Genomic DNA, 23,958 nt, shown 5'->3' with positions numbered 1-23,958 from the left:
GAAGCTCCTGTCCTGGCTCCTGTGATGCGAGCTGCCCCTGTTCTAGTTCCTGCGCTTCCAGCGGTTTCAGTTTCAGCACCAGCAGCAGCCCTTTCTCGTCCCCTTCCCCGTCCAGTGGCCGTTGCCGCTGACGCTGCCGATGCCGATGCCGCTTCCGTTGGCTTTAATGATAAGACCGCGTTAGAATGCGGCAAGACAGCAGCAGATGTGGGCGATGACAAGGAATTGGCGGCTGGATGCTGGTAGGGATTGGTGTATCTGGAGTTGGAGGTAGGCAGGGGAGAGGTTGGCGGTGTGGGTTGTTGTGGAACTGAGGGGCCCGTTCTGTTGCGTAAACGGGCCAAGGCACTCCTTAAACCCTCCGTATTGTCTTTGTCGGGGCCCCTTCCAAATGAAATGCATCCGCACAGCACTCTCCCAGCCTCCGCCTCGGCCTCACTTCAACTGCCCTGCCACGTTCGACTCTCAGGTGTGTTTGCCTCTTGGATGGAACTCGACTCGTTCGTGCAAATGTAGAAAATGGTTACGGCTAGCCTCAAAGTTTTGGACTCATCTCTGGAAAGCCACAAGTGCAAAGGTCAGGGCCAATTCAGAAAACTAATTCAAATTTTTGTGTCTCGTCTCAGCACGTAAGGCCTGTGTGTGAGTGTGCGCCTAGACCTTATGGCACTTTTAAGCGAATTAAAGTGTTCCAGAAGCGACTGTACTGGAAGGTAGTAGCTGCAGACAGAGCCCGACAGTTTTCTCCGGAAAAATAAGCAGGTCGGAAAGTGGCTGCAAGAAAAGAATGCAAATTAATCGAAGATTGTGCCAAATTCTAAATTGTGCTGATCGGAACAGTGGGTTTCTTCAAGCTTTATTTATTAACGTCCAGAGAAATGTCAGAGAAATTAAAATAAAATAAAAGAAGTGCATTTCATATTTTAATTAAATATATTTCATAGTTAAATTAAATATATTTAACAGTTAAATATTATATATAATATATTATATTTAAATTTTTATTTCCTACAAATTTAATATACCATATTTAATGTTTATTAATAATATAGTTGAGGAAAAGAATAAAAACTGCGTAAATGATGGTTAGAAAGATGATTAGATGGAAAAGGTAATTGAAATATTATCCAAATGGTATTCCAATATTATAAACTTTTAGGGGGAAAAGAACGCTTTTCTGTTTCTGAAATTCCAGAGATTTTCTAGCTGTCTTTATTGCTCTCACAGCATTGGGTCAAATTTCATTCCCGGACCAGGGATGACCCTACGCCTTACTGGGAGAATCCATGTGATTGTAAAACGACAACTTTTGGCAGCAAATGTCCATTAAATTTGTCCCCAAGGAGGGAGCCGAAAGTACACAGGAAAGTCGAAAACAAGTCAAAGGCCAAACGTTGGGGGTAAAGTTTTGGCTTTCGGCTGGGTCTGCATGGATGCGTACTTCAGTTGAGGAGCCCTCCTGGGGGGAAAAAAGGTTGAGGACGCTGAAAGTGAAACATAATTTCCGACACACAATTAAAATCATGTCCCAATGGCTGTGTCCCCTTGGCCCTCTGACAATGCCTCACATTCCAGCCACAGGCTGCTTGACTCTGTCCCCGTCGCAGCTCCTGTCTCCGCTCCTGTGGCTGCTCTTGTGGCGTATGTTGTTGCCATTTTAACTGTGCATGTGCGCCCCAAGGCTGATGGTGGGAGGGTGCGGCCGCAGAAAGAAGAGGAAACACACAATGAAATTTAAATGGCCTCCGAGTAGCCATGCCCTGAGTGAAAGGACTATTTAATGCAGCAAAATTCTGCCAGGTATTCTCTACATAAATGCTTTTTCCTGGAACAGCTGCCGACAGCCATCTGACAAACGTGGCGAGGGCACACGACCGAGCCATGAGATACATCTACCTCCCAACAGGTGGAAACTTTGATAAACGCTTGAATACCAGAACAGTTTGCTGGCTGCCAGCTAAATGCCTAGCAACGGCTTATCATATTTGATACACTGAAATTCCATTCAGACACTGCATTTCCTTTGAACTCCACTGACTGCTGGCTCTTTATGGGGAAATTGACAACGCACCAGTCACCTCTACTGATTCCAATCTGCGTCCAAGAGTTGCAGAAAGAGCAGTCGAGAAGAGGATAGAACGGATACCAAGGTCACTATGGACATTCAGCTCATCATATCAGAGGCCACTGCCCTCTCTTTTCAGAGGAAACTCAACTTATTTCGATAGAATTATCCCTTTACCCTCCACACAACACACTTTACCACCACTAAGGTTGCGAATGCCCAGGGGTGGCCATATACCGAGCATTCATTTTAATGCCCTTCCACTCGCTGCTCCTCAATAAAAGAGCAAAGAAATAAAATAAACTTTAAGGACCGCAAACAAAAGCTGAAACAGTTGATAATCATGATATATGGGAAATGAGTAGCGAGGTGGCAGGCCAATGACAGCAGTCGGCTCGAGGCAGGAACGTCCTGTTGGCATGGAACGAATGCTTTGGTCAAACCAGAAAAGAGGCCAATAAACACGGCCATAAAAACACCCACTCCAGCACCCTTGGCTTTTCATCAGATCAGGGAAATGTAGGAACGAAAGAATGAATGTGGGAAAGCCATTGTAAACGAAATCATTTTCTGGCTTTGCTATTTAAAAAACTTTTTTGCAGACTCATCATTGTTGGACGAGGATATGTGTGTGGTGTGTGGAGTGTGGAGCGTGGAGTGTGGCGTGTGGCCTGGTGTGCTTTGGTCCGCTTCGAAAGCAATTTGCCAGCCAGCCATAGAAGCAATTATTTTCTCATATTACGTATACGCAACGCGTGCCCAATGCGCTGCTAACAGATTTATTCTTTCATTAGAAGACAAACAACCGCTTTCCATTACGCTGCTGCCGTTTCTTATTAAAACTCAAACAGAAGCGAGAGACCAGCTGCAGAAGCCATCGCAAATTGCGCGCCCAGCTTTATTTACATAATTTTTTCGTGAGGGACAATAGTGGCCCCAAGAAACGCAACAAAATTCTCATTAAAAGCCAGAAAACTGTACGCCCATTTAGCTTGGGGCCAGCTTTGCAACCATCAGAGTGGGTCCAAGAGTCCTAGAGTCCTGCCAAGTGTTCCGAAAAGCATTGCCGGCCTGGACAGTAGTATCGCCTCCAGCTCGAGTTTGCATTCATATTAAACATTGCTCGGTCGTAAGCTGATTATGTGCAGAAATACATTTAGCACTTAAATCACCTGTAATTGATTTCTACCCTCCATTCGCACTCCATCACTCATACGCAGCGTTGCCCCTGGCAGCCCTGTAAACCCTCAACACGACCGCTGACAGGTAAATAATCACAATCACAATCAAGATAGTCATCATCTTGATGAGCAACCTCGCAATTACCCCCCACAGCTCCACGGATTCTCCCCAGCTTCCGCCCACATGTGGATCATCGATTATTTCCCATTGGTTTTGATTGATGTCTGCTTCCGCAGACCGACAATGATTATGTTTATGATGAAGCCACTAATTTATAATGCGGCGAAAACAAAGCCACCGTTCCTGGCCAGCTAATAAATCAAAATCGAAGTTTTCATGGGGATGCCGTTTTCAAGAGTTCCGGTGAAACGGAAGCATTATTTGTGTTCATGGCTGAATAATTTAATGGAAAATGCGATTGAGTGGCCTGCAGTTATCCAATTGAATGCCGTTTTTTATGTTATTAAAGAAGCCTGCCTCCTATGGATTCGAATGAAAATGTAGCTTTGATTTCGCCGTATCAGGCAATTAAAATCAGGGCATGTTCGCGATTGGTTTTCCGCTAATAAATTGGAAGCGTGCCATGGGAAAGGATGCGAGCTATCCACCAACAGCACCACAAAAACTTTAACAATGAGAGAAACAATTTCTTCGAACTGTTGCATATTTATATTCATCCGAGTACAACATCTACAATTCCTCTGCAAGTACTGGGTACACTCGAATTGGCCAGAATATTTAAATTCAGCAAAAGCTCATACAAAATATATGTGGGGCCCTAAAAGGATTCCAAGAGACCACCCTCAAGCTGAGGGGTGGAGCTGGTGGCGGCTCTTTTCAGCTTGAAACTGAACTTTGATGACAGCTGGACATCGGACCCCCCCCGTAATAGCCACTTAATTAGCAGTATATAGGCCAAGCTATGCCGTCTCTGTTCGGGGGCAAAGTAACTTTATTTGTTCGACAAGAGGGTAGAGGTTTCTAAGGGATAAACCGAGCCAAGTGCTGAAACAAAACAGACTAGTGAGCCACAATAGCAGGACCAGTGGCAGTGCCAATCCAAGGGCCAGGGCCAGGGCCTCCCCACGCCCGAGTCAAAGTCCCACTCATTCAACATCAAACGCATTCGGTAAAGGCGAAGCGTTGTTTGTGCGAATGAGTTCCAGTTTAATGAATGGGCCAACATATCGGCAGCAGATACCGCACTCACAGGCACACTCCCCCGTAACAGTACCCCACACAGAAAGGAATCCTCGTGGTAGGGATGGGCCGGCTAAGATATTGGTCCCTCCCTCCCAAAGTGGTTTAGAGCTCGATGCATAAATTCCGGCGAACTTCGAATTGATTCATAGAAATTTCTTTATTAGACAGTTGGTAAGCCACATCATCGGAGAATGACTGGATCTCGCCCAGGAAAAACGAATTTCGTTGCCCCAGCAACAGAACGGGGGCAGAGTAAGCCGCATTGATTGAATCTGTCAGTCAAGGAGAGACGAGCATTATTATCCACAGCCTTGCGGGGCGTTTCCACATTTCCCAGCCATTCGAGGACACAATCCAGAACGGCTTAACCTACATATGGAGAGAATGCTTGACCCGGCCCGCCAGAAGGTTACCTGGACAACAGGTTAGAGAAGTCCTCAAAGACCCATTCAATCTGTATCTCTCTGTGTGGGTAAGTACCAAATGGTCTGGTGTCCCTCTTAATGAGAATCCCCTTAAAATATTGACCGCGTATACGTATTTATTTATGTACAGTCTGTCGCCCCCGGGGCGGAGAACAATGTCTGGGGTAGGACGCCGTTACGCGCTTTACTGCTGTTGCATGTCAAACGGAATACAGTTTTTGGCTGCTGCTCGAGGCAGGCGACGCAGGAGACGCAGGCGACGCAGGAGTGCATTGCATTGCTGTGGCTGGCCAAGTACAGAAGTCATTGGCCGGGACAATGCTACTGTGCAACAGGAACATGAATAAGTCAATGTCTGTGCTGTCATTGGGGTTGGCTGGGGGGATGGCAATGGCTTTGGCTCGTCTCTGTCTCTATCTCTATCTCTGTCCCTGTTCCTGTCCCTACACTCTGGTTACATTTCCACTTCGGTCTGCCACTGGCATTGTGTTTGTTCAGAGTGTCTTTGGCTCCGGGCTATATTTGCCGCTTGGCTATGGGTTTAATCAAGCTTGAAATTGTCTAATGTCGGTGGGAAATGTGCAGGGACATGATTGGGTTGTTGACTCGACAGCTGGATCGAAGGAGTTGGGGAGTTGAAATTACTGGGTGCTCAATCTCTCTGACTTCGAATGCGGCTATAAAGAACGGTCTTAATTTCTGAAGTGCTCAAATTACACCGCCCCATATCTCTGTAATTAATTTATCCTACAGTCAAATGCTTTTGAATTGACATTCAACTAAAATGCTCTAAAAACGCAAACCCCTAAAGTAGCGCAAAGAAACGTAAGTCATAATTGTTTCCCGGTATTATGGAGCTGCTTTCCCGCTGTTCCAATAAAATAGAGAATCCGCTTACCATGAAAGGAAATTGTTCTAAGAAAAACACGTAGCTGCTCTCCAACTCAAGAAATCGCTTTTCATTTTTATACCCGATACTCAAAATAAGTATTGGAGTATTTTAGATTTGTGGTAAAAGTGGATGTGTGTAACGTCCAGAAGGAATCGTTTCCGACCCCATAAAGTATATATACTCTTGATCAGCATCAATAGCCGAGTCGATTGAGCCCTGTCTGTCTGTCCGTCCGTCCGTCTGTCCGTCTGTCCGTCTGTCCGTCCCTATCATCGCCTAGTGCTCAAAGACTATAAAAGCTAGAGCAACGATATTTTATATCCGGACCTCTGTGATATGTCACTGCTACAAGTATATTTCAAAACTTTGCCCCGCCCACTTCCGCCCTGTGAGGGAGCGTACGCTCCACCCACATTTTTCCGCCCATCAACTCGCCGGCATTTTCCCATTGGAGGGACGATCTACGTTATTTGAATTAAGATTTTGACTTTTCTTCGTTTTCTAGGTTTAAGCATTGACTTTTCAGCTTTAGGTTAAGGGGGAAGGGGGAAGGCCACGAAGGCTACATGGTATTAATTTTATATATTATACGGACCGAGGGGTCTCTAAGCCCCACGTAGCTTATTATCTTCTTTAAAGGGGGGGGGGGGGGGGGGGGGCAAGTCGCGATCACGGCGGACGCCACTGGCTTTTCAGAACCAAGCCCAACAACAACGAGACCCAACACCAAGAACCGAAAACCAACGGCATCGACGCAGCAACGGCGAGGAATACACCGAGAAAGCAGAAACCCAACGACAACGACGCAGCAGCAGCCAAAGAGGGAGAGGAATACACCAAGTATCGAAATCCAACGGCACCGACACAGCAACGGGGAGGAATACACCAAGAATCGAAATCCAACGGCACCGACACAGAAACGGGGAGGACTACACCAAGAAACAAAACCCAACAACAACAACGCAGCGGAAGCCAAAGAGAGAGAGAGGAATACACCAAGAGCCGAAACGGTAGCCAACAGCATCAATTCAGCGACGGCCGAAGACGAGAAGCGCCGAAAAGATAAGCCGCCAGCGTCGACGCAGCAACGAAGCGCCGAAACGGTATGCCCACAGCAGCAACGGCAGAAGAGAAACGCGGAAAACTAAAGCGAAGTAACGACGCGCCAGCAGCGAAAAGGAGAGGCAAAAGTCACCGGCGCAGCGTAGACGCCGAACGACGGCGCCAGCCCTCTGCCGCCGCGAGAATGACGACGCTGGCCGCCCACGCTGGCGCTGGATCGGGAGAGTTCTGAGGCTGGAGAAGAAAAACGTGGATGAGAAAAATTCGATTGGGAGCAGTCGTAGGAGTCGGACGTGTTCGCGGAAAAGTTCGAGTGGCTTGGAAAAAGTAAAAACACGTGGCGGCCCGGATCCACGCCAACGCTATCAGTGACACGGGGAAGATCCGGCATCGACGCTGCGCTTACGGGGAGAAGATACTACACTTACGGAGAGGAGATCCTGCATCTACGCTGCACCCACGGGGAAGAGGAGGCTTTCGACGAGTACAAGCGTGGGAGTTCAGGGGTAAGCTAGTCTCTAGACGTGTATACGGGCTGCTGAGCGGTGCGATAGGTAGGGAACCAAGAGAGAATAAAGTGAAATGTAACGAGTATAACAGAAACATAGCCCGACCACCAACTATATATACACTAGGGAACCTGGAGGCCCGGGGCTTCATCTTCTCTGCCCTTCCCCCCGCCTCTTGCCCGAGCCTGCGTGCTTCCATCCAGTAGTTCGTAGCCCGACAGCATCCTGAGGCCGCTGTCCGGCGATTGCCTAGGCGTTCTCGGTGACACCTGTCGGCGTTCCCTCCGCATGATTCCCTCCCGTAGTTTGTGACCTCGCAGGGTCCCGAGGCCGCTATCCGACGATCGTCTAAGCGTCCCCGGTGACGCCTGTTGCTGTCTCGCCTGATCCCCGTAGTTCCCTGGGTTCCGAAGGGGCTGTCCGGCGATTGCCTAGGCCCTCTCGGCGATACCTGCCCTGTATGATAAAGACTTTCGCAGTAATGTTTAGCCAGATAGTGTCCCGTGAGTGCTATCCGGCGATTGCCTAAGCACTCTCGGCGATACACGTTGGTATTCTCGTACTCGTAGTAATTCTTAGTTCGGCGGTGTCCCGTAAGTGCTATCCGGCGATTGCCTAGGCACTCTCGGCGATGCCTGTCGATATCCCTGACCCCCATAGTAATTCTTAGTTCGACAGTGTCCCGTAAGTGCTATCCGGCGATTGCCTAGGCACTCTCGGTGATGCTCGTCGATATCCCTGACCCTCGTAGTAATTCTTAGGCCGACAGGGTCCCGTAAGTACCGTCCGGCGATAGCCTAGGTACCCTCGGCGACACTTGTTGGTATTTCCGCATAGCGAAAACCCCCTTTCCGCGTCGTAGTAATTCTTAGGCCGACAGGGTCCCGTAAGTACCGTCCGGCGATAGCCTAGGTACTCTCGGTAATACTTGTCGGTATTTCCGCATAGCAAAGTTCCCCTTTCCGCGTCGTAGTAATTCTTAGGCCGACAGGGTCCCGTCAGTACCGTCCGGCGATAGCCTAGGTACTCTCGGCGATACTTTTCGGTATTCCCGCATAGCAAAGTCCCCCTTCCCGCTTCGTAGTAACTCTCAGGCCGGCAGGGTCCCGTAAGTACTGTCCGGCGGTAGCCTAGGTACTCTCGGCGACACCTGTCGGTATTATCGCATAGTAAAGACCTCCGTATTGATTCTGAGTTCGGTGGGGTCCTGAAGGCGCTATTCGGCGATAACCGGAGTGCTCTCGGTGAAACCAACTGCCACGTCCCACGCTACGATCGCTCCCGGCCGCGGGACTGCTGCCCCGTCCCCCATCGTCGGTCCGAAATACGGAGTCCCGGCAAATTATAAATATTACTGTAATTTCGACCCTGGAGTAGACTGAGATATGTACCCCAGCCCAGGATCGCTTCCTTACAGATGGCGCCCGAGCAGGGACTCCGGGACTCCGTTATGTTTTGGGGCGCTAAGTGGAACAATCGATCAGAAGAAAGAGTAGCAGGGGGAATCGGGACTGTACCATGCGCAAGCACGGCCAGTCGGAATCATTAGGAAAAGAATAGCTGTATATCTCTGTAAAAAAAACCGCACGTGAGGTCGCCCATTATTCACGTACAGCCGATGCTGGCTTCCCTAACCTCCCTAGCAATAGCGTCAGCACGTGGCCGCTGCGCCCACATGAGGAGGAGAGCGCCGCGGCGAGGCGGCAGAGAAAGAGAACCGAGCCGAAGCTGGGCAGAAATCGCTAGAGAGAGAGCGACATGTACGCGGCGAGCAGCGCGTCGTGGGCGGTAGAGGCCGAGCGAGCGTCGGAATCCTTCCGAAGACCAACCAGCCCGGCTATATATTTCGTACTCAGACCCAGAAGAGGATAGTCAACGCCCGGCCCTCAGCGAGAAGAGGCAATGCCCGGCCCTCAGCGCGAGCAGTCATTCAATGCCCGGTCTTCAGCGCGATCATTCAATGCCCGGCCTACAAAACAATAGCCGATAGTCAATGCCCGGCCCTCAGCGCGAGCAGTCAAAGCCCGGTCTTCAGAGCAGTCTTTCGATGCCCGGTCTTCAGCGCGATCATTCAATGCCCGGCCTACAAAACAATAGCCGATAGTCAACGCCCGGCCCTCAGCAAGAAGAGTCAATGCCCGGCCCTCAGCGCGAGCAGTCAACGCCCGGTCTTCAGCGCGATCATTCAAGGCCCGGCCTACAAAACGATAGCGGAGAGTAAACGCCCGGCCTTAAAAGTTATCACTCAGCGTTCAGCCATCAACACGGGACGAGATCCAACGCTTAAATCAACGAACCCAGCACGACCAGGACCACAAGGACAATTCCAAGGACAACGATAGCAAGGACTATCGACCAGGACCCCAAGCAGCAAGGACGCCAAGGACGCCTCCACTGGACAACCGTGTTAACCGTACATACGCCGTGCTTCCGTGACTAGCCCCAAGGACTCCGGTATTCAGTGCGTGACCTAAGAAAAGATTCTACCGGAGGCTCAATACGTGATACTACCGTCGGAAACGCGAAAGACCTCGAAGTGCCACTTCGACCACCATGCTTCGACATGGGGGTACAGTGGATTTCGTATCGGCGCAAGAACGAATTGCAGGCCATCGCCGCCGAATTCGGCCTCGGTGAAACCGGGACAGTGGACGAACTGCGCAGCCGGATCTCGGCCTTTATCTCGCGCGGTGAGCATCCGACTGGGATCGAAGAACGGATCAAAGAGCTCGGAATGGTCTTCGACAGCGCGCCCAGCCCGAGAAGCCGAGGAACACGTCCCGTCGCCGGGACCGAGTCAGCGAGAGCGGAAGGAAGGGATCTGTGCGGAGCAGCCTCTATCTATCATAATTCCCGAGTTCCCGCGCGCAGCTCACGGCGACTCTGGCCGGCTTGAAACCACGACTGACCGGCGACATGGTGACAATCACCACCAGCACCGCTTCCCGAGGAAGCCGGAACTTCGCGACCCGGAAGGGAACCGGAAGGGGACCCGTAGACATGAGTTCGAGACGTTGCGAGAACTGACCCAATTGATAGTAGCGTACGAGACAACGCGGGTCCGCAAACAAACACACCCAGCTAACGACCGCCCAAATACGAAAGCCAGAACGCCATCATACCAAGGACCCGGATTATCCACCCCACAGCATGCTCCTCCAGACGACACCGGGCCCTCCCGGAGCGCCGAGACGGCAAGCCGCGTAGTGACCCAGATGGAGACCGGCCGGTGAACACACGCCGGGCCTGCCGTAATTGCGGGGAGGAAGGTAATTTCAGCAGTTCATGCAGGAATCGGCGAGTGCTATTCTGTTGGGAGTGTGGCCGCCGCGGCATCCGGACGATCGACTGCTGTAGGCTATCCGAGTCGGAAAACGGGCCGAGTCTCCGCTCGTCAGGGAACCGATCGGAGACATACCTCCAGGGCCCCCAGGAGTAACTCATCCCTTAAGTTTGGAAGGAGGCAGGATCGCCGCGCTAGTAACCATCGAAGGAGTACCGCTCACAGCTACCCTCGACACGGGAGCAACGCGGTCGTTCGTCAGTCATCGCATCGCTCATGAAGTAAGTACCGGAGGGAACGCACGGAATATAAGGACTACCGTCCGCCTGGCGGACGGTACAGCAAAGGAGGTGACGCAAGCAGTTTCGGTCAAAGTACGTCTGGATCAACAGGAAACGCTGGTGATTCTATTAGTCCTACCCATGGTAGTGGACGACATCATACTGGGGCTCGATTTCCTTTGCGGCGTCCAGGCCATAATACAATGCGGACGAGCGTACTTGCAGTTGACCCAGCGGGCGATCCGGGAAACCAACCCGATCCCCACCTCATCCTCGACTCGGCCCCGCATGGTTACTTTTAGTGACGAAAGTCCCGCGACTGCATCCGCTGGTCCTACCCACTCGACCAATCCAACGGCGACCCACCGGACGAAGACAACGCACCAGATCCCAACCACGCCAGACCCAGCAATGTACCAGTGACAACGCACCCGAATCCCAACCACGCCAGAGCCAGCAATGGACCCACGACAACGCATCAGGATCTCGAACACGCCAGACCCAGCAACGCCACCCGAACACAACCCACGATTCGATACGACCGCGCCAGAACCATCAACGAAGATTCTACGGAGACGACTGCGACACCGCTGGACACACCCAGGGCCAGTCCGTCCGCCTCGAAGAACACCCAAAGCAACGAAGATTCGACGGAGACGACTGCGACACCGCTGGACACACCCAGGGCCAGTCCGTCCGCCTCGAAGAACACCCAAAGCAACGAAGATTCGACGGAGACGACTGCGACACCGCTGGACACACCCAGGGCCAGTCCGTCCGCCTCGAAGAACACCCAGAGAAACGAGGATTCGACGGAGACGACTGCGACACCGCTGGACACACCCAGGGCCAGTCCGTCTGCCTCGAAAACCACCCAGAGTATCCCTACCAAGACAACGGAGCTAAGCCACGACCACGCCAGAACCAGCAGTAACCTGAGGACAACGTTTCTAAGTTTCGACCACGCCAGACTCAGCAGCAATACAAGGACAACGCATAGAAGCCTCGACCACGCCAGACCTAGCAGCAATACAAGGACAACGCATCTAAGCCCCGACCGAGACGGACCCGGCGGCGCTTAAATTATAACACGATCGACGAGAGCCAAATCAGAAATGCACAGCAGTGCGGCTCAATCAGAGCGACCGACCCCACGGGAAACCAGCATCGCTCTACACCACGACCCGCTACGCCTGGAAGACCACGGCCCCGAAGGACATGGGCGGGTCAAGGTAGACCAACTCGCACCTCACCCCCCAACGAATTATCAACTCGCCCCGTTAGCCGATGCCGCGGCCGGTCGACAACGCAACCCTTTTCGAAGATCAGACTCGACTAACCCAGTTACCGTGAACCTCGACTACAGGTTCATCAAGGCAAACGAAGGAAAACTGCGAGTTTAGCCGACTTAAAGGCGTTCCACGGAGTGGACCACCCCGAGGAGAACCCAACGACGTTGGAGAGACCTGAATGACCTGCCGACTTCGCAAGGGCCACTTGCGGTAGCGCGCTACCGTCACGTCCTCGCCCCGTAAGGGGCGCGACCCACGAAACCGTAAGCTACGTATACATCCCCTTATGGGATTAGATAAGTACTACACCCAATGTAAACATCTTCTTACTCGCACCGCTCAAGCAGGATAGGGGGAGGGTACTAGTACTTCTAGTTAAGACAGGAAGGTTCTAACCGACAGGCATTTTCTCCCTAGAATCGACTGAACACATGAAGCGTCTAAGAGACGGAAGGCAAGCTCGGCCCCTAGGGGCAAATGTTGATACGACGGGACACCCTAGCGGAGACCAGCAGCCTGAAGTCCCGGCACCTGCCGACGAACCAACGACACACCGGACTCGCGGCTGGATCGTCGACCCCAATGGGCCATCCGCCTCCCGTCAAGCCCAGCTGAGGCGGGTCGGAGAGGCGACACTTCGACAACAGGACAGGATGCCATGGTGCCGGCGCGCGGCAGCCATCCAAGGGTGGATCGACCAACAAACCCAGGGCCCGGGGACCGACGCCGAAGAGGAAGTAGAGCCCGATGGCCGATTCGCAACCGCAGGTGTCCGCTCGGCGCCCAATAACGACGTCGCCGCCCTGAATCGCCGTTGGTTCTGGAGTTATGGGGCTGCCATCGACGACGACAACGCGACCACGGACACCGACGAGCACGAGACGATAATACGCGACGCTCAAAGCCTGGCGTCCACGCTGCAGGACGAAGGGAACCGACACCCCCTGGCTCGCGGGAACGAATGGGGCCTGGCCGGTCAAGGTCGGGCAGCCACCCCTCTAGCAGTACACGACCCGCCGCAGTTAAATGTGAGCATCACGCGAATGATGCCAACTTACACACACACGTATAGAACGTATCTTATCGGGTTTCCGATACAGAACTCTTGTTTCCCTTCCTCTGAATGCAACTCGATTTGAACTGTAATTATGGGAAAACGTTTCTCTTGTTTCGTGTCGTTTGCAGCCTGACCGCTATGTGCCCGGCTCCCCCATTTTTCGCGACAGCAGTCCAGCGCGCCCCGCCATCTCAGCCTCAGGGGCGCCTATAACAGCTTCTTCTTGTGACAGTTGAGAACCTTGACGGCACTGGCGTTCCTTACACAGGAGTCATCACTGTAGCCGTCCTAATAGGTGCAAACATAGCATTCGAGTGCTGCAAGAGAGGGAGAGAGAGAGTGAGAGAGAGAGAGAGACATAGAGAATATTGAACGAGGTCATGATGCTGCTATGCTTTTCGCTTTCGTTTCGTTGTTTTTCTGCTTCATTAAATGTCGCCTTTTGCTGGATACAAATCCACACCGGAAATATCTTGTATGGTAATCCAAGAAAACTCTTTTCACACACCATATGAATGTCAAAGGGTGTTCAGGAGGTAGTCTTTCTTTCTGGTTTTCTTTGAAGAAATTCCCTGAGCGCGCAAAGGGAGCTGGCTGGCGGTAAATAAGAACAAAGTGAACCACAGCCGTGGCCACCCATTTCTGGGGCCTCCGTTGTTTATGGCCCGCTGTGGTGGCCAACTGTCAAGTGAGCATCGCCTGCACCTACACGCCCCACCCCACCCACATCGTGGCACCTCAGCGGGACCGCCGACTGGAGGAATGCTTTCAAGTCAATATTTGCAGAGTAAAAATAAAAATTACTTCCGCCCGAAACTCGAGCGTTTCTTAAGTATGTCACATCCACCACTCTCCACCTGGATGGATGACCCGCCGCTTGGCGCCGCTGTGACGAGAGCAGTGGAGTGGTGGACGATTCCAGTGAACTGAATAGCGGCTCACTGGGACCAGAGTTGTCGCCTAGTCGAAGGAGAGCGTATAACAAAAGATGCAAAGCAGGGTTGAGTTGGAGACGGGGAACAATAGGCATTTTTGCAAAATTTGCACTTGAATTTTCGTGTTGTGCCGCACTTTATCAATGAATAAAATATGAAATCAAATTCCTGGTCTCATTTCGACGGAGGAAATGGTAATTAAATAATTGAAGCATTGAATTAAATAAGGAAAGTAATTAAATTCAGGGAAATTCTTCGAAAAAAAAAAGCCACGAATAGAGTTCGATATGGATACATATACTTCATACATTCGTACATCCGATGTAAATACATATACATATGTACATACGTTTCTACCCACAAATTATTATTATTTTTGATGTGTGAAGGATGCACATACACACAGAAAATGGATTGCCCTGAATGGTGTGTGGAGCGGGCGTTCATTTTGTAAAAATAATTGCTTTGCTCGCGGATTTTTACAGAAATTATTATTAATGAGCACTTTGGCCTATTTTATCAAAATCAAACCCGACACGACAACGTCACCGCCGGCATCCGTCCGTCCCTCTGTCCGTTTGGTTTGCCCGTCGCTGGCAAATGAAGCGTGAAATGTGGCCCGACACCGCGGGCACCGCGCCAGCATACATTAAATCTTTCGAAAGTTTTGCACCCCCCCACGTACACCCTCTGGCCGAGTGCTTAGCACACCTCAGCGCGGGGAAAGGGCCGGTTGGATGGGGTTTTTGGCAAGTACCGAGACGGCAGATGACGTCAAGAGGCCGGCACGGCAGACATAGACCGCAGACCAATCCGACTAACCATCCGACCAGCCATAGATCCCCCTCGGACTGTGTGTTCCTCTTGGGTAAGCCACAGCGGAGGCGATAATTGCTTCCAGGAAATCCCCATGATTCACTCGAGGATGATGTCGCCGCGGGGTCGGATTTACTTGAGATGTGTAAACAACACAGTCACTCAAATTTCACGAGCCCTGCGCGATGATTCGATGAGGAATGAGGAAAATGCCAAGAATGCCAAAATATTGATGGAAGTCAAGCCGAGGCTTTTAGCCAGGCGACGCGTGCCAATCCGCAAGATCTTCTCCCATGTACACTTTTTTTATTTTTTATTTATTTTTTTTTTTATATTTATATACCTATTTATTCGCTCTATAATATATACTATACAATTTATATTTAACTTAATTTAACGGACAATAGTATGTTGGGACTAGGGGCCCCGCGGACTGCGGTACTGCCGCAAAGCATTGCTTCGCAGTGGCGTGGACACCTACTCCGTCCCCTTCTCTCCAAGGACCTAAGCGTTCGCATCACGCTAGAGGCGAACTCCGCGGCCGCTTCCCACAACTTCGGGTCTGCCAGCATCAGCGGCACCAGAGTCTCGGTGCTGACCCTAGACCCTGCTGCTGTCTCCAATGTCTGACGCTCGAGGTCAAACCTGTGGCAGTCGAAGAGGACGTGGCGAGCGTCCTCCTCTATGCCTGTGCCACACTCGGGGCACCAGTCCTCTGTCTCGTGGCCGAAGCGCTTGAGGTAGCCGCGGAAGCAGCCATGTCCGCTCAGTGCCTGGGTAAGGTAGAAATTCACCTGGCCGTGCTTCCTTTCAAGCCAGCATGCTATGCTTGGGATGAGGGTGTGGGTCCATCGGCCTTTGGGTGAGTGGTCACATCGAGTCTGCCATCTGTCTATGCTGGTCCTTCTGGCGTCGTCCTTAATTTCTGCTTTGGAGCGTACCTCGGCTGCACTGTCCGTCATGGCATCATGGATCTCCTTCCTCTCCCTTATCAGCTCCCTGAGCGGAACTTGCCCGGCAATGACTAACGCGGCTTTGTCTGAGATGGTCCGGAACGAGCACGCGATCCTAATGGCGCACAGTCTGTACGTTGCCTCCACTCCTCGCATGTAGCTCCTCACCTTCGCGGCTTCTGCCCACACCGGTGCGGCGTAGAGCATCTGCGACGTCACGACGCTCGTCAGCAGTTTCCTCGTTGCCTGCTTTGGCCCTCTGGTGTTTAGCAGCATCCTGGATAGCGCTCCCGCGGTCCCACCGGCCTTCGTGTGGACGTATTCTAGATGCTCTTTGAAGGACAGGCGCGTGTCGATGAGGACTCCAAGGTACTTGATGGACCTCTGCGATTCGATCGCGGTCCCACCAACCTGCACTCTGGCGGTCTCGACCACTTTACGGCTGAATATCAGGACCGCCTCCGTTTTTTGGGCCGCCAGCTCCAGCCCCGCGGCGGCTAGCCACGCCTCGACGGCTTGTATGGCGACGTTGGCAAGCTCCTCCACAGCGGCAAGTTCCTTCGCTACCGCCACTATTGCGACGTCGTCAGCGAAACCCACCAGGTTAGTGTTGGCTGGCATCGGGAGCCGTAGGACCTCGTCGTACATGGCGTTCCAGAGCAGAGGTCCCAAAACGGAGCCCTGCGGGACTCCGGCTGAGACTTCGTATGCCCTAGAGCCCTGACATGTGTCCATTGTCAGCACCCTATTGCTGAAATAGCTGCGCGCTATATTCAGTAGGTAGCCCGGGATGTTGAAGGACCTCAGTGCCTCCAGCGTCCGGGTCCAGTCGGCCGAGTTGAAGGCGTTCCTTATGTCCAGTGTCACCACCAGACAATAGGACTTGGTTCCGCCTCTCTACCTAGTCCCAGCAATGGCTTCCTCCGCCGTTTTTACGACCCTCAAGATGGCGTCCAGCGTCGACCTCCCTTTCCTGAACCCGTATTGGTTCTGGGAGAGACCGCCTGCTGCTTCGATGGCTGCGCTCAGCCTCGCACCGATCACCCTTTCGAAGACTTTTCCCATGGAGTCCAGAAGGCAGATGGGCCTGTAGGAAGAGGCCACCCCTGGCGGCTTGCCCGGCTTGGTTAATAGTAGCAGCCGTTGCCTTTTCCACCTCTCGGGGAACGTCCCCTCCTGGAGGCATTTGTTGAAAAGGCCCGCAACTTCCCTCGGGAGTAGAAGAAGTGCCAGCTTCAACGCGCTGTTGGGGATCGCATCCGGACCCGGAGCCTTCCTAGGTATCAGGTTTCTGCCTGCCTGCAACACCTCGGCTTCCGTAACCTCGCAGATGTCGCTCGGGCTATGCTCGAACCGCAGGGAGCTAGGGATCTGCCGTCCTCGAGGAAACAGTGCCCTGACTATACCCTCCAGTGCCTCTGGATCTGTTGGAGCTTTGCTGCCCGCGTTCAGCCTCTTCACCACCATCCTGTACGCGCCTCCCCAGGGGTCCTCTTCGGCAGCATCACACAGCTTAAGGAAGCATTCCGTCTTGCTGTTCCTTATGGCGGTCTTCAGATCCTTCCTCGCCGCGTTGTAGGTCTCGCTGCAACGGGCCAAGTGCGGTGTGCCTCTGGCTCGCTGGAGCAGCGTTCTGGCCCGGTGGCAGGTTCTACGGAGAACCGCAATCGCTTCGCTCCACCAGAAAACTGGATCCTTGTGCTTCCGGAACGTCCCTCTCGGTAGCATGCTCTGGTCGCAGGCGCCTTCAAGTGCGTCCGCCAATTTGGTCGCCATACCGTTGGCTCCGTCTGCATCGTTTGCAGAGTAGCTCTCAAGGGCGCTTGCGAAGGCTTGGGCCCTCAGTGTGTCCTGGCGGTACGCCTTCCCATGCCGGAACGGGGTACCTCTCGATCGGGCAAGGGTGCCCAGGGTGCATAGTATGGCCTCGTGGTCGCTGGCAGTGTATATATAGGTGAGATCGATGATCGACCCTACACCTGCCCTGCTGAAAGTTTGTTGGGACCCTTCGTTCAGAAGGACGACGTCCAGAGAGGCAAAAGCCTCCAACACCGTGCGGCCTCTGGCGTTTGTACGGGAGGACCCCATTCCAGGGCCCAGGCGTTGAAGTCGCCTCCGACTACGACGTTGTTCCGTCCTCTCAGATCGCAGCTCAGCTCGTCCATAATGCGGCTGAAAGTCTCCAGTGAGAGGCTGGGTGCCAGGTAGCAGCTGTAGAACCATATGCCGCCTACATACCCTCGGACGAACCCGTCTGCCGACTTGGTGTCGCGCAATTGCGGCGCGTCGACGCCACAGAGCCACAGGGCCGCTTTGCCAGTAAGGTCCGTGGCCCAATCGCTGCTGCTGCCCACCTTATGTGGTTTGCTGAGGAGTGCCACCTCAGAGCCAAGCTCACGCACCGTCTGCGTCAGGAGATCCTGTGCGGCCCTGCAGTGATTCAGGTTGAGTTGAATCAACTGCATGTCGACCTGGTTTTGCCGACCCCGCTTCGCGTGGCTGGGCAGTTTTTAGTGCCTGCCTGGTGCGGGACCTCCTTCTTTCCAGCTGCTGAGCAGATGAAGCACGCAGGCTCTTTTTTGCATTCGGCAACTTTGTGCCCTTTCTCCCCGCATTTGATGCAGCAGCCACTCCTGTCCACTGTACTCTTGCAGTTCCGTGCGATATGCCCGGGTTCCAGGCATCGGTAGCACCTTGGGAGTCCATCTCTTCCGGATCCTACATATGCTCAGCACTCTCCACGCTGTCTTTTGCCAACTCCAGCAGAAGGTTGCCGTTTATGGTGCGGCGTACCTTGGAGACGCAGCTTCCCAGGTCGGAAAGCTGGTTGTCGTGTCGTCTGGTGACCATTGCCAGAACCTCGCTGTACGACTTCCCGGGGGCCTGAACTATGACCGCGTCTGGGCGAGCGCGGCGTGCTGCTCTCGGCCTCTTGGCCACCACGCTCCATTCGCTGTCCGGGATTCCGGGGCTCTTGGGCTGCCTCATGGCGCTGGTCGTCGCTACGTCTCCGTGTGGCCGCAACGGGGCCTTTTTAAGGGTCCTCTTGGTTGCGATAGCTCCTTTTCGCTACGCCACGGTTCGGTTTGCGCTCCTCCAGACGGTCGTTGTCTGCTGCTCCTTGTCTGCGCTCCGCGTGCTCTGTGAGCATTTTGGGCACAGGCCTTGGGCGTCGGAGCCTTCCTGCAGCGCGCTTCTACCCGCTGCAGCCTCTTGGCTCGATTCGATAATGTTCGAGTGCAGCTCCTTCATGCGCACGAACAGTGCTCTGGTGGCCATGTTGATGTGGCGCGCATTTTTGTCCATCATCCTGGTCTGAACCTCATCAAGGATTTTTCCCAGCTCCGAGAGGTTCTCAAGGCAGGTAGCCTCCTGGTGGGCCTTGCTCTTCTTGGGCGGCGTTTGTCTCTGGGAACTTCCCGGGCTGGCTGGGTCCCGAACCCTCTTGGGGGTCTCCCTAGAGTCAAGGTCCCGACTCTGCGCCGCTCCTGCTGGAGATGGAGATGGCTCGGGTGCCGGCGATCGGGCGAGCATGCTACCCTTCCTGAAGGCGAGCTTTTCATCCTCCTCCACTCCTATTGTTTACTTTAGAATTTGAATTTCGAAATTAAAATCTCCCTCCGTTGGCGCGCAACTCCAGCTCTCTCCAACACTCTGGCAGCCCTGGGTCGATCGGGGCTGTCTGGCAGCACCGTCCGTGTGGCAACTCTACGCGATCACCTGTCTGGCGGCGCGATCAGCTGCTGTGTGTGAAGCTCCATGTACACTTGTACGTGTGTGTGTGTACACGGATATGTGTGAATGTAATTTCATAGCTGACAGACGACGCGGCATTATCTACTCTATATGCGAGTGTGTGGCAACAAATATCGCCTGCTGAATGCCCAGACGCATTTATTTGTTGCCGCTGCCTCATCTTGACAATCAATTAATTTTCCCCCTCCCAAACCGGAGGCAAGGCTCCCCCGCTCCCCCCGCTCCCACACCCGCTGTCAACAAAGGAAAGTGGCGTCGCGGGCGCTAATTGTTTTTAATGCAAATGGAAAAGGATTTAATAGCGAAGGCGAAACACATTAAGAATGGATTTTTAAAACCATTTCAATTATGCCACAAGTTCCCCATCAATCTGGCTGCGTGCCTCTTCTACTTCTGCCGCCTGATGACGCCTCTGTTCCAACTGCTATGACGTCAACGATTGCAACACTCTTCAGCTGTGCAGCCAGAGCATCCCGTCTCGGCCGGATTTGTCTGCGCCAAAGTTCACTGACACTTTCATGAGTTTTCTTGGGTTGACGAAAATAGTTTTTCCACATTTCGCATTCGACCGAGTGGAAATGAAATCCCCTTGGAGCATAGATAGAATATTTCAGAGCAGTGCTCGCTGCCAAAAGCTTACTGTTACACATTCGTTCTGCGAAACGAAATCCAGTTAATTAAAATGTGGCAAGCAAATAATCAACAAGCAATTCAAACTAAAAAAGACCACAATTCTGCTTCCTCTCTGCCTTTGCCTGCCGTAAATGGCCGTCCAATTGGTAATGGCTCGACAAAAATCCCACATTCATATTTACGAACCATAAATATGGACTCGTACTACCAAAAAAAGGAAAGGAAAAAAATAAAAGAAGGTTAACCAATTTGATCGCTTGCGGCTGCTGTAAGTGACAACAAAAGAGGTGGTGGAGCATTCAAGGCATTGTAGCTTTTTACAAATGAGTTTCCGTATTTCATTCGGATTCCATGCATATTGCATTTTCTATAAATACAGTATTTGCCAACTGTTCTTTTTTATTTTCACTCTCAAACTGAGTCAATGCAGTGCGTGGGCGGAGGTGCAGATGCAGCTGCAACAGCAACAGAAACAGCATCGGGGTGGCAGCATCAGCACCGAAAATAAATTTCAAATATGTCACAAGCAAAATGAGATAGAATTTTTAAGCGAATATTCGCTGTGCCATGCTGCGTGGGCAGCGATGGCCAAATGCAGGGAAATTCAACGCGCTCTAGTGAAAGCCAGCATCAATCATGTGAGCAGGCGAGGGGATATAGTTGTCAATGGATTCGCAAGAAGTTCAGGGTTGCCTACTGAACTGAACCGTTCGACAATAGTTCTCTACGATCCAGACTACAAGGTGGCAAAACAATAACACTCCCCCACACACCAGTCGTGCGATGTCTCAGCTAATTTTCATTGCCACAAGCGCGGACGGGCGTCCTTCAGGGCCTCCTAATTCTAAATTTTGGGTAATTTGTCAACAGCCCCCCAGCATTATCCGTACATATCCGACAATTTGGGTAGAACCAAACATCTAACAAAAGCTTTACAGATTCGCTACTTACACTATATGGATAGTACGGATTGAATTACTGGAACCATGTGTCCGCTATAGAGAGCTTAGCTTGTACATACATAAATGGGCACCTAGCACTATTATATTTTGCATGCAAATTCCAGGACACAAGTGTGTACCCTCACGTAAAGATGATGCCAGAAATTCCAACTGACGAAGCAGATATGCGATACACTGCATCAGCAGTAACCCACCAAGATGAGGCTCCTCCGTGCCTAGCCGCCTCCTTTGGCACTGACACTTGGCATTTCGCAACCTTCTTGAGGCAAGGCGAGCACTTCAGAAAATTGAAACTTTCAGTTTTATGCCACCATCGAGCACACAGCACAGTACTTTTACATGGACAAGTGCAACTCTTTTGGCTGACTTTTCAATTTTCTAATATGCTTTAAAGCTTCTGCTTGATGCTGTTGGGAGCGGCGCCTATTGCTTAATTCGATTTTGCTTGACTTTGATGCTGCCAAACTTCATTTGTCCGACTCTAAAAGCGTGAAATAGGATTAGGCCGACGGAAATGCATTCAAGCTGACTTAAATCCATTTCTAGTTGGGCAACGATACAAAGTACCAATTAATAATCTATAGGAAATCAGATTTGAGAGGAGTTAGGGAAGAGAGAGTTGCAGTGCACGCAGTTTATGGAAGAGATCCAAATTAAATTAAGACTGCCAGAAGTATTCCACAAATAGCCATGACCAGAATGAAGCTACTTTGGGCCAAAACGATGACGGGTCAATACTTTTTTCCAGGCTTGTGGATAGATCAGCGGCAGTGCGGCGCCTTAATGCAAGTCTGTGAACGAATTGTATTTGGTAAATTTTCTTTACAGGAATCCGAAAGGATCGAACAAGGTGAAAATGAGCAGTGTACGAATTAAACATTTTACCATTTAACCATTTGGTAATTTGGTAAACCATTTTTTTGTGAAGCTCAAGACTCAAGCCACGGATTACCATTAAAAATACGAAAATGTACAGTAATTAGTATCTGATCTACATCCATACAACATTTAAATGCAGCGCTGAATATCGCTCCGATTATAATCGGGAGACAGCTCTGCTTTTCACTTTGAATTCCGGTTTGAGCAGGCGACGACTTTCAGTGTGAAAATCCGAAAAGTCATCCTTTCGAAAATTGTGCCAGCGAGCGGAGCTCATGTAAAGTGGAAAATTAAATATAAAAATTAAAATTCCTCTCAGAGTCGTAGTGAGAAGTGTCGAACAAAATCTTCTAAAACTGTATTTAGCACGCGCGTGTTCTCAAGTAAGTTCACACATATTTAAAGTGAAAAATTTCGCATTTGCCGCACACACGAACATACGCACGCACACACAAACGCCGGTTTTGTGAACTCACTTGACGAAAAGAAAGAGCGAGAAAAAAAAAGTTGCCAAATCAAAGTGGTCACCGAGCCGAAGACCGTTGAGCCCAAGGTCAGCACCAAGGAGGCGCAGTGCCAGTCATCGGACTGCGAGACTTCCCAGCAGGAGCCGGTCTCGCAAGTAAGCATCCCGAAGGGCGCCCGTGTGGGGATCTTCAATGCCGAGGACTTCTTGTCGCGTGCTCAGATGAACGACAAAATCAACAACATCTTGCGCTCGCCCACCAAGCCGCCCAACGGGGTGCGCCAGCGCTCCGTCTACACCAACAACCCATCGCCGGTAAGTGAAATTCCAAGCAATAACGTGAAAGTTTCAGACATTTTGTTTTACAAAACTGCCGCATCATCGCGCTAGCAGGGTATCAACAGCGAGTTAACAGCCGCCGCAGTCTTAACAGCTCGGCAACAGCAGCATTGCCTCATCACCTCATTGCCCTCTCCTGTTATTTCAGACCTTCTTATTTTCCGTCTCGGATTCCTTCCGGATCTAATTTCCGCTACTACCTCTCGCCTTCTCATCCCCCCTCCCTTAGCAAGCAAGCTTGCGTGTCGGCATGACTGGGGGGCAGCTGTCCCAACGCATGAGCAACATCTCGCTGTCCTCCGGCACGGACTCCGTGGGCCACATGGATCGCGGCAGCAGCTCCAGTCTCGCTAGCAGCGCCACCGTTGGCACCAACACCATCACCAGCGGCATTTCCAAGGAGTGCGCCAATTACCCCGTCGGCAGTCAGTCGGCCCGTTCATACGTCCAACTTCCGGGCATACACATTTCCAACCCTCTCCAGTACGGGCCAGAGAATATGCAGAAAATAGACGCTGGCAAAATGGCGCACAACGGCAAGGCACTCACAGGGCGCTACAATGCCACGCCCACCTATGGCTTCGACAACGAGCAGAACTACTGCCTGGTAAGGGGCTCCTGCATATCTGTAAATCAAGCCGATTCTATGCTCAATCTCAGAATTCAGAACAGTTGCCGTCTCCAATGCCCCCTCCACCATACGCCTTGGCACGCGTGAGCAGCACACGCAACTTTGAGCTCGAGAACCACACACCGCCGGCATGTCCCGGCTCTGGACCCATTGCCATGACGAACGGCACCATCCAGTTGCTCTATCACGCAACTGCAGCAACTCGGCTTTGATCCACCCCAATGGACGCATCTTGCAGAGCGGCGCTAAAGTCGAAATAGTCAGCTACGACGGCATGAAGGGCAATAACTTTGTGTGAGTGGGAATGGCCCTTACCCCAACGTGGCATCTTTTGAAT

The 23,958-nt window shown here is 51.8% G+C and overlaps 2 protein-coding genes across 2 annotated transcripts in view; both read left to right on the top strand.

Moving 5' to 3' along the window:
- The first annotated feature begins 22,632 nt into the window (after nucleotides 1-22,632).
- LOC117194444 lies at nucleotides 22,633-23,914 on the top strand. Its single transcript, XM_033399012.1, has 3 exons — nucleotides 22,633-22,966; nucleotides 23,220-23,597; nucleotides 23,651-23,914. Exons 1-3 carry the CDS (start codon nucleotides 22,874-22,876, stop codon nucleotides 23,831-23,833), a joined length of 654 nt encoding a protein of 217 aa, XP_033254903.1. The 5' UTR covers nucleotides 22,633-22,873; the 3' UTR covers nucleotides 23,834-23,914.
- The window catches only part of LOC117194616, a 27,445-nt gene continuing 27,382 nt past the window's right edge, over nucleotides 23,896-23,958 (top strand). The window contains exon 1 of the mRNA XM_033399144.1: nucleotides 23,896-23,915. Within this exon, the coding sequence (XP_033255035.1) occupies nucleotides 23,896-23,915 (20 nt within the window). The remainder of the gene's footprint in view (nucleotides 23,916-23,958) is intronic.

Source organism: Drosophila miranda, assembly GCF_003369915.1.
Source record: "Drosophila miranda strain MSH22 chromosome Y unlocalized genomic scaffold, D.miranda_PacBio2.1 Contig_Y3_pilon, whole genome shotgun sequence".
Classification (NCBI taxonomy): domain Eukaryota; kingdom Metazoa; phylum Arthropoda; class Insecta; order Diptera; family Drosophilidae; genus Drosophila; species Drosophila miranda.
The sequence above is the reverse complement of the archived record's forward strand: the minus strand, read 5'-3'. Positions and strand labels throughout refer to the sequence as shown.

Coding starts and splice junctions, on each gene's coding strand:
- LOC117194444 (XM_033399012.1), top strand. CDS start 22,874: ATGAACGACAAAATCAACAACATCTTGCGCTCGCCCACCAAGCCGCCC. Junction 22,967..23,219: donor ACACCAACAACCCATCGCCG/GTAAGTGAAATT, acceptor CCCCTCCCTTAG/CAAGCAAGCTTGCGTGTCGG. Junction 23,598..23,650: donor ACGAGCAGAACTACTGCCTG/GTAAGGGGCTCC, acceptor GCTCAATCTCAG/AATTCAGAACAGTTGCCGTC.